The 11,604-nt window shown below is 35.6% G+C and overlaps 1 protein-coding gene across 1 annotated transcript in view; it reads left to right on the forward strand.

Annotated features, from left to right (window-relative positions):
- Positions 1-4,558, forward strand: part of DSG1 (desmoglein 1) — a 53,783-nt gene extending 49,225 nt beyond the window's left edge. The window contains exon 11 of the mRNA XM_069099537.1: positions 1,619-4,558. Within this exon, the coding sequence (XP_068955638.1) occupies positions 1,619-2,722 (1,104 nt within the window). The 3' untranslated portion in view covers positions 2,723-4,558. The remainder of the gene's footprint in view (positions 1-1,618) is intronic.
- Positions 4,559-11,604: the final 7,046 nt, after the last annotated feature.

Below are 11,604 nucleotides of genomic sequence, written 5' to 3' on the forward strand. Positions count from 1 at the left end.
GAAAGAAAGAAAGAAAGAAAGAAAGAAAGAAAGAAAGAAAGAAAGAAGGAAACAAACATTTATTAAACTCTTTTATGTGCCAGGCACTGTGCTAAGCAAAATGTCATCTCACTTGATCCTCACAACAACCCTGGAAAATAAGCACTATTATTATCTTCACTTTATAGTTGAGAAAATGGAGGCAGAGATTAGTTAGGGGACTTACCCAAAGTCGCAAAGCTAGTAAGTATCTGAGGCTAGATTTGAACTCAGGTCTTCCTGACTCCAGGTCCACCATTCTATTCACTTCACTACCTGGCTGCCTTTATTAAAATTTGTGGTTGGTGGTGTTGTCGTCATTGTCGTCATTGTTGTTAGTTGTTAAATATGGTATTTTACTAGCTACTATACAAAGTATATAGAGTTGGTTCCTCATCCTAGGAATATATAGTACAATATTATAAACAGCACATGGGAGAAAAAGCAAGTGTTTTGGCTGTAGGCTCTTTTACTTGGCAAAGGGTCTATGGGTCTCAATTCTTCATATGAAAAAGGGCGTCAACCAGAGTCAAATTCTTCCATTCTTTCTGGAAACAATATTTTGGATAAATCTTCCTGGCCTCTTGACATAATTCCACCTGAAAGTTACACACCAACAAACCAAGATGAGCTCCATTCTCCTCTTTCAGAGTCATTAGTGTGATGAGAGGCATCATACATGGAGATGCACAAAGAGCACCATCAGCTTTAAGTACCTTCTTCCAAATTTTCAGAGAACTGATGCAAATACCTCTGTGAACACTAGCTATGAAATCTGTATTATCATAGTACATTCCATCGAAATTGAGCTAGATGGAAATTGACCACTAGAGTGGGTCCATAAGGTTAAGTCATTCATTTCTCACAGACATCATCAATACTAGGTGTCAGCAAATTGGTGATTACAAATGATTGCCAACCAAATGGTTGGGAGTAACTTCCTCAGGTGTGTTATTTTTTCAGTGTTTGGTGCAATAGAAAGGACATAGGATTTGAACTAAAGGGCTTTATCCCCTCACTGTCTCTACCTTTGTGACCTTGGACCAGTTACTTAAACCTTTGGGCCTCAGTTTCCTCCTCTATAAAATGAGAGGATTTGACTAAATGACCTCCAAGGTTCTAAGTTCTGAATCTATGATCCTAAGATATCCTCTCATCAGATATGTTTTTATAAATATAAAATATTATATTTATTTTTATATTATATTTATAAATATAAAATGTTATACTTCTCATATATTTATTGTGTTCTATTTTGAATTTTAGTTATTTGTGTAGATGTTAAATCTCTACTGCTAGACTGCATAAGCTTTAAGGACAGAGATTAGGTTCAATTTTACCTTTGAATCAACCTGAGCACAATACTTTGCATGTAACATATAATTTTTGAAATAGTTAGATGGGGGAGGTGAAGGAAAAAGGCCTAGAAGGAGGAACAGAAAAAAATACATCTCAAAAATTAGACATCTGATAGATTTTTTAAAAAATATTCTTTTTCATAGTTTCTTTCATTAAGAAATTAATAGTCAAAAAAGGAAAAGTTACTATTTAACATGTTCAAATGTATGCATAACTTTTTAAATTTTTTTTGAAAATTTAGAAAGCATTTGCCTATGCTGATGAAGATGAAAGCAGACCATCAAATGATTGTTTACTTATCTATGACATTGAAGGGGTTGGCTCTTCTGCTGGCTCCATTGGCTGCTGTAGTTTCATTGGAGAAGACGAGGATGACAGCTACTTAGACACTTTGGGGCCAAAATTTAAGAAATTGGCAGATATTAGCCTGGGAAAAGAGATTGATTCCTATCCAGATGTTGATTTCGCTTGGCCACCAGAGAACACCGAACCCAAATGCCCTCCCCCGGGAAATGATATTTCCATTGGACACCCACCAATGTCTCCACATTTTGGTACCACCACGGTTGTTTCTGAGAGCACCTATCCCTCTGGGCCTGGTGTTCAGCATCCTATGCCTATACCTGATCCTCTGGGCTATGGAAATGTTACAGTGACTGAGTCATATACCACCTCTGGGTCCCTGCAACCCCCAGTACACATTCATGATCCTCGGCATGGCTCTAATGTTGTGGTAACAGAGAGGGTGGTAGGACCCATCTCTGGCTCAGATCTCCCAGGAATGTTAGATCTTACTGATTTCAGAGAAGGGTCCAATGTTGTAGTGACAGAGAGGGTGATTGCACCAAATTCCAGACTCGCTACTTCTTTGAGTATTCCTGACCCCAGAGAGACATCAAATGTGGTAGTGACTGAAAGAGTAATTAGACCAACTTCTGGTCTGATGGGCAATCGAAGCATTCATCCTGATTTATCCAGTGCCCATAATGTAGTTGTAACAGAGAGAGTTGTTTCTGGTGCTGGGGTAACTGGAATCAGTGGTGGTGGTGGTGTTAGTGGTGTGCTTGGCAGTAATGTGAGCAGAGGTGCTATTACCATGAGTGGAGGTGGAATAGGCTTGAGTGGATCTGGTGTAAGTGGGGGTGGCATTGAGATGAGCAGCCTGGGAGGTGGGGGAGGTGGCCTGGGTAGTATAGGTCTGAACAGCAGTGGCCTGAGTGGCAGTTCTACACTTGGTCATGTGAGGAATTCTGATCATTTTAACCAAACCATTGGATCAGCTTCCCCTAGTACAACTCGAAGCCGGATCACAAAATACAGCACCATACAATATTCTAAGCAGTGAATGTATCTGAACTCTCTTCTGTGGCGATTGTGGCCAAAATTTAACTATTTCACCCCACACCAAAACAGCATATTTTGTTATTTATAATGCACATCTAGATTCTAAAATTAAAGTATAATGGGGTGACCTTCAAGTATCACAGCATGAGAGAAAGATCCTGTGACTCTGTTATCAGGAAAACCTCTCCTGGGTACAATTCAGTCATTTCTTCTATTAGTGTTAATGAAAATCTGAAAGTGGAATAAAGACAGGAGGTAGATGTTGTATTTGGGGCATATTCCAAGTTGGGAGTAAAGTAGGCCCTTAGTCATAGGACATCATCTTCTTTGTGCTTGGGGGTTTCATTGGTTAGCTTGCTCTGGATTGAACTGCCTGCCGTATTGCTCTGGTAAAAGGGCACGGGTACCATGCTCATGTGTTTGGGAAAAATTTTGAATTGTGTACAAAGTACTATTTTGCTTTCATAGTTAATATATATGGAAAAATATACCATGTAGTTGAGTAAAAGTTAACCACTGCATGATTTCTTTTGGATGTTATTGGACATTTATTTTAAATATTCCCTAAATCTCCCCATCTCAATGGTAAAAAGAGCTTTAATTAAGAAAACAGACCCTGGAAAGGAAAAGCCAAATAAGAAAGTAACAATAGGAAGAGGATATTTCGGGGCACACCTGCTCATGTTGCTGAAATATAGACAAAGACGAGTCTAGAAGGGACCCTGGGACTTGGCATAATTTTCTCCAAGGTCCTTAGACACATCAGAGTTCTGAAAACCAAAAGAAAGTCTTACATTTCCTGGCTGGTGATGAGCAGTGAGAATGGGCATGACTTCCTCTGTAAGCTCTGACTAGAGTGGTGAAGGCTGTTCACATTACCGAGTAATAGAGCCACAAGTCTTCAGATGTACATCTTTATTTAATTCCTTCTCCTATCCACCATTGTTTGTAATTATGATAGAAACAATAAACAAACAAATCTGCCAGGAATACTGCATGTGCAGATTGAAAGGAATCGTGGTTGCTATTGCTAGTCAAAGCTAAATCACCTCTGTAATCAGGGACTTTGCACTACATTATCTCTTAACTATCATTTTCAGCAAGCATTATTCATGTATATCCATGTCTCATATAAACATATTGCCACAATATAGTTTACAGGGCTGAGAAAAATAAAATGCTCACAAACACATCTGGGGGGAGGGCAGGGGAGTACTGTGGGAATACCCAAGGGGACCTAGTTTGATACATGGAAAATATTAAATGGGGAACAATTAGAAAGGAGCTTTTCTGTACAGCATTTGCTTATAATGTTGGTGGCTTTAACTGAGTTTCAGATCTCTCTCTGCCTTCTACCCTGCCTTTTTGAAGGGTTTGACTAGGAACTTAAACTGTTGTCCTTTTTGTGTTAGCAAAAATATAATAGCACGGAACAAATCCATCTCCCTAACCCCCAACCTGGAATATTTTATTCTCAATCTCATTACTCAGACATTGCTGGTTTGACTTTCAGTCACCTCTTGGTATATCTTATACACTCCATTTTTTAGTTATTTTTCAAATGTTGACATGTGCTAATTTTATCCAGCTACAAATCAAAGGTCAGCGATGTCTTGTTTTTGTTGAATTGTTTATGTATGGTTGCTATATACTTTGTTATATAGTCAAAATTTCTGAAGTCGAACTAATAAAAAAATCAAAATTAATATTCTGTGCCTTGAGAAATGTGATTTTGAGAAATATATCATACTTCTGTATGACCGAAGAAAGATATGTTTTTCTTAAAATGTTTATATGTTTTGGTATTATTCCCAGTAAAATAAAATTGTGTGCTAAATTTTTTTGAAAGTTATTCGCACTACACTTGTAAATAAAATTCTTCAGTTAGCGTTTTTCCTAACACAGAGAATAAACAAGATGTCATGCTTATTCATTCCTTAAAAATACCAAGAATGGTATCCAAAGTGAAAAGAATGAAATCACCACCAATGAAGAAGAAATTCAGTTATCATTAGGGAATATTTTGACCAACTCTATGCCAATAATTCTGACAATCTGAGTGAAACTGATGAATATTTACAAAAATACAAATTACCTAGATTAACAGATGAGGAAATAGAATGCCTAAATGACCCCATCATAGAAAAAGAAATTGAACAACTCATTAATAAATATCCTAAGAAAAAATCCTCAGGGCCAGGTGGGTTGACAAGTGAATCCTGCCAAACATTTAAAGAACAATTAATTCCAATACTACATAAACTATTTGGAAAAATAGGCAAAGAAGTCCTACTAAACTCTTTTCATGATATAGACATGGTGCTGATACCTAAACCAGGAAAATCTAAAACAGAGAAAGAAAATTATAGACCAATTTCCCTAATGAATATCAATGCAAACATTTTGGATAAAATATTAGCAAGACAATTACAGGTATTTATCTCAAGGATTATACATTATGAGCAGGTAGGATTTATATTAGGAATACAGGGTTGGTTTGATATCAGAAAAAATATCAACACAATTGTCCATATCAATAACAAACCCAACAGAAATCATATAATTATCTCAATAGATGCTGAAAAAGCTTTTGACTGCATTCCTATTAAAAACAATAGAAAGTATAAGGAACCAAAGGAGAATTCCTCAAAATGATAAGCAATATCTACCTAAAACCATCAGATATCATTATCTGTAATGTGGATAAACTAGAAGCCTTCCTAAAAATATCAAAGGTGAAGCAAGGATACCCATTATCACCACTATTCTTCAATATAGTACTAGAAATGTTAGCTATAGCAATGAGAAGAAAAATAAATTGAAAGAATTAGGATGGGAAACAAAGAAACAAAACTATCATTCTGTGCAGATGATATGATGGTATATTTAAAGGCCCATAAAGAATCAACTAAAAAATATTTGAAATAGTTAACAACTTTAGCAAATTTGCAGGAGATAACATAAACCCACATAAATCATCAGCATTTCTTCATATGACCAACAAATCCCAGAAGCAAGAGATAGAAAGAGAAATTCCATTTAAAATAACTGTAAACAATATAAAACACTTGGGAGTTTACCTACCAAGACAAACCCAGGAACTATATGAACACAATTACACAACACTTTTCACATAATAAAAGTCAGATCTAAACAACTGGAACCAATTACCCATGGGTAGACCAAGCCAATATCATAAAAATGAAAATTCTGTCTAAACTAATTTACTTATTCAGTGCCATACCAATCAAACTACCAAAAAATTATTTAAGAGAGCTAGAAAAAATAAAAACAAATTCATCTGGAAGAACAAACAGTCAAGAGAATCAATGAAAAAAGTACAAAGAAAGGTGGCCTAGCAATACCAGATCTCAAACTATATTGTAAAGCAGTAATCATCAAAACTACTTGGTACTGGCTAAGAAATAGAGTGGTGGATCAGTGGAATAGATTAGGTACACAAGACACAGTAGTCAACGACTATAGTAATCTACTGTTTGATAAACCCAACGATCCCAGCCTTTGAGACAAGAACTCACTGACAAAAACTGCTGGGAAAACTAGAAAAAAATAGGACACAAACTGGGTATAGACCAATATCTCACACCATATAGCAAGGTAAGGTCAAAATGGGTACATGATTTAGACATAATGGGTGGTACTATAAGTAAATTAGAAAAGCAAGGAATAGTCTACCTGTCAGATCTATGGGAAAGCAAAGAATTCATTACCAAACAAGAGATAGAGAGCATTATGAAATGTAAAATAGATAATTTTAATTACATTAAAATAAAAGGCTTTTGTATAAACAAAACCGATACAACAAAAATAAAAGGAAAGCAGAAAGCTTGGAAACAATATTTACAGCAAGTGTCTCTGATAAAGGCCTCGTTTCTCAAATATATAGAGAACCAAGTCAAATTGACAGGAATATAAGCCATTTACCAATTGATAAATAGTCAGGGGATCTGAACAGGCAATTTTCAGATGAAGAAATCAAAGCTATCTATGGGCATATGAAGAAGTGCTCTAAATCACTTTGGGTTAGAGAAATGCAAATTAAAACAACTCTGAGGTACCATCTCATGCCTATCAGACTGGCTAATATGACAGAAAGAAAAATGATGAATGTTGGAGGAGATGTGGGAAAACTGGGACACTAATACACTGTTGGGGGAAGTGAGAATTGATCCAGCAGTTCTGGAGAGCAATTTGGAACTATGCCCAAAAGAGCTATATTTGGAACTATGCCCAAAAGAGCTATAAAACTGGGCATTTGACCCAGCAATACCACTTCTAGGTCTTTATTCCAAAAAGATCATAAAAAAGTGAAAAGGACCTACATGTGCACAAATATTTATAGCAGTCCTTTTCATGGTGGCAAAATATTGGAAACTGAGGTGATGCTCATCATTTGGGGAATAGCTGAACAAGCTGTGATATATGAATGTAACAGAATACTATTGTGTAATAAGAAATGATGAACAGGCAGATTACAGAATAACCCAGAAAGGTTTATACAAACTGATATAAAGTGAAATGAGCAGAACCAGGAAAATGTTGTGCACAGTATCAGCAACATTATGTGATGATCACCAACAAATGACTTAGCTCTTCTCAGCAACACAATGATCCGAGTCAAGTCAAAGGCCTCAAGAAGGAAAATGTTTATATCCACATAAAGAACTGATGGATTCTGAATACAGATTGAAGCATATTTTTTCACTTTATTCTTTTTAAGAATTTTTTTTCCTTTTGATCTGTTTCTTCTTTCACAACTGTGACTAATACGGAAATATGTTTTACATGATAGCACATGTATAACCTATGTCGAATTGTCTACCATTTTTGGAAGGGGAAAGGCAGGCAGAAAAAATTGTAACTCAAAATTTTGTAAAAATGAATGCTAAAAATTGTTTTCCCATATAATTGAGGGGAAATAGTAATAATTTTTTTAAAAAAGATAACTGTAAAAAAAAATACCGAGAATGGAGATCTAGCTTCCTATACTAGTAAGAGTAATACTATAGTATTATACTATACTGGTATACTAGTAAAAAATACTAGTAAAAAATTTTAACCCTAATTATTTTTGTTTGCTATTTTTTCCTAACATGGACATCTTACCTATAAGAACATTTGGAATTAAAATAAACCAACTGAAATAATTTCATCACAGTAACTCAACGGGTACAGTCAGTGAATCAATACATTTTAATAAGCACCTACCTCCAGAGAAGGAGATACTGTACTAAGTGCTACAGATAGAAAAGTTAAAAATCTCTCAAAGGGTTCACTGTCTAACGGGGGAAAGAACATACAAAAACCTATATAATAAACTGGAGATGATCAAGAGAGGGAAGGCATTAGAATTAAGGGCATTGGAAAAGGCTTCCTGTCAAATCTGGGACTTGAAGGAAGCCAGAAGGTAGAAATGAGGAGAATTCCAGGAATGGGGGACAAGTGATAATGTCTAGAAAAGAGAATAGAGTCGTGTTTGGAGAGCAGCAAGGAGGCTAATGTCACTGGATAACAGAGTACCTGGAGGAGTATAAGGTACAAGTGGACCAGAAAGGTGGTGCAAGGGTTACGAAGGGTTCTAAAAGACAGAGCATTTTATATTGGACATAAATAGGGAGCTACTAGAATTCACTGAGGGAGGTAGGGGAGAGAGCAGAGGAATGTCACCTTCACTTTAGGAAGATCACTCTGACAGCTTAGTAGAGGGCAGATTGGAGTGGAGAGAGATTTATGGAAGGCACCCCAACCAAAGGCATCAAATGCAATGAAAATCTTCCGAAATAATTTTTTCACTTCCTTTCTATTCTTTCCTTCACATTTGACTCAGCAAATAGCTGACGTGTAGATTTAGTCAATAAAATATCAAGCACTGATTTGGAGCATACTGTGTGAAAAGAGCCTTCCTTTAGGAGCAGGGGGAAATAGAAATCAACCCCAAGATGGCATGGTTGCATCCAGGTGATTTAGCAAGTCATCTTCAAAGAACTTTCTTAAAAATAAATAGTAGAGGGGTGGCTAGGTGGTACAGTGAATAGAGCACCAGCCCTGGAGTTAGGAGGGCCTGAGTTCAAATTTGGCCTCAGACACTTGACACACTTACTAGCCATGTGACTTTGGGCAAATCACTTAACCCCAATTGTCCGCAAAAAAAATTAAAAATAAAAAGTTGGATTGATCTTTGAAGAATTTCTTTTGGGGGTGGGGGGGAAGCAAATATATATATACAGATCATCTACACTGTGGGATATTTTCCCTTCCTTGGTAAAAATTGTTGTGACCACAGGGTCCCTTTCCTTGGATTTAGAGCTAAACAGACCCTAGAGATCATGTAATATAATCCCCTGGTTTGACAGATAAAGAAAGTGAGACTCAGATTAAGTGATTTATCTAAGGTGACAAAGTAAGTAGCAGAATACAACAATGTCTTTCACCCTGTTGGAAGTATAGTCCCCAAAGTCAGCTAAGTAGTTAAGTAGCCAAACAATATTCCCTTTTTTAGTCTACACATATTTATTCTTTTTTATTTTATATATTTATATATACATAAATTTCTATATTTAAATATATAATCAACATTTATATGTATATTATTTATATACATATTTATTTAAGGGACTTAATAAGGACAGTTTACTTTTATATGAGGAAATGTAAACTGTATGTCTAAGTTTGTAATTAGTAATCGGGTAGTTCTAAAGAAAGATCGGAGAAGAGCTGAGTATGATGTGATTCTAAGAATACCGTCCAGGAAAAGGTAAAAGGAGTAATTATCTTATACAAATGAGGTGTCAGAGGAAAAACTGACACAGAGGAATTAGATGAGGGAAGAGGGCTGGTAGTTCTGTAATCCTACTCTCATTAGGAATGAGGTAAAGAGGGAACAATATATCTAAAAGGGTATAAAAGTCTTCTAAATTCAGAAAGATATTAAAGGCTATGGGGATAGGGAGGGGGAGGTATTTTTAGAGGGAACCCTACTCACATCAGATCTGGGTTAAAGAGAAAACAACATATGCATTTAGAAGGAAATAAAAGCCTTCTAAATTTATAAAGAAATAAGAGGGTGAGGGAATAGGATAAGGGGGGGGGGTATAGAAAGGTGTCTAGATTAATGGGAATGGGATAAAGAGGGAACAACATATATATATTTGGAAGGCTATAAAAGCCTTCCAAATTCAGACAGAAATAAGAGGGTAAGGGGGAAAAGTGGAGGGGAGGAGGTAAGGGATGGATCCTTGAGGGGGCGGGTAGGCTAAGTAATAGGAGGGCAAAGTTGCAGGCAGAAGTAAAGTGGAGAAATCAGGAGGGATAGGAATTAAGATACTACATTAAGATCAGGAGAAGAATTTATAAATTTAAAAAATAGGGGCAATGATCGTTATCTCAGACAAAGTTAAAGTTAAAATAGATTTAATCAAAAGAAAAAAGAGGGAAACTACACTGTATGTCAGCCATATTAATCAATATTGTTTTAAACTATACCAGAATTATAGTTTATAAGTATATAAGCATATATTAGAAGATTAAGTGTATTATATTATTATATTGTATAATATAATTAGAATATTGCTGTGGTGTAGGAAATGATGAGTATTAGAAAAATATGGAAAGACTTGGACTTATGAAGGATGATGTTATCCACCTTCAGAGATACAGTACAAACAAGAACAGAATGGTCTTACATAGATGCGGAGAATGTATGTGTGTATATTTGTGTATGATTATAGCTATCTAAGTATATGTAAGTATATGTATATATGTCTTTAAATATTAATATATGTTTGTGTGTGTCATATATGTGAATGAGTATATATGTATACATGCATACATGTGCATGTATACATATATAAACATGTACACCTATGCTTCATTGTTGCCTTCTTGGTGGAGGAGTGAAAGAGGGGAAAAAAGAAAGTTAAAAAATGCACAGGAGAGAACAAAATAAAACCTACAATGAAGTAAAGAAAAGATGGACAGCTCCGAACACAATGTGTAGTATTTATCATAAAGACTTTCTTGAAATGGAAATTTATTGCTTTACATTTTGAATCTTTTCATGTTCTGCTGTACATGTGGCAATGTTCCTTTTTTTCTTATTTTGTATTTCAGTTTAAATTTTTAAAAATTACAAAAAAAATCAAAATATTTAACTAAGTACTTGTGAGAGGAAATGTGGTATGTTTGACAGAGAACCACTCTTAGAGACTGAAAGAACAGTTCCAGTTGGCTCCATGACCCTGAACAAGTCCTCTTTCTTCCCTAGCAACTTTGTAAGGCTTTTAAATTGTAAAGGAAGTAACAGTCTGATAGAAAGAACTACCTCCCTAGGGAATTCCCCACAACAATGAAATCTCATAGGTCCCATCCAAAATAAGCTAACAAAGGAAGCACTTAGATACTTGGCAGTATCTGTTATTAGCTTCCATATTCCCTCCAATAATACAGAGTAAAAGCCATTCATGCCTGCCCAGACTATAATTGTGACTCTTGTCTAAGGCCTCCTATCAATCCTCTAAGAAGAACAACCCAACATGCTAGTGGCCTTGCACTACAGCTCAAATCTCTTGACATTTTATGGATAACAATGGAAAATATAGACTATTTTTCTGCTATCTCTTGGTCTCCCTACTTAACTGGTTCATCTTCTTTTCTAGTCATATTAAGCTAAGTCTTAACTTTTTTCTTTCAGTCTAATACTCTCTACCAGTGCCTTTGTACATTGTAGATGCTCAGTATTTGTTAAGTTTTTGATTTTATACCAATTTAATTATTTTTCCTAGCAAACTCTCATCGCCCTAGAATATTTCAATATATCTAGTGAGGTATATTCCAATATGATTCCATGTCTCAGATTATTTAATT

This window comes from Petaurus breviceps, unplaced genomic scaffold (assembly GCF_028583685.1).
Source record: "Petaurus breviceps papuanus isolate PSGF00001 unplaced genomic scaffold, PetGlider_PUasm1.0 38, whole genome shotgun sequence".
Taxonomy (NCBI): Eukaryota; Metazoa; Chordata; class Mammalia; order Diprotodontia; family Petauridae; genus Petaurus; species Petaurus breviceps.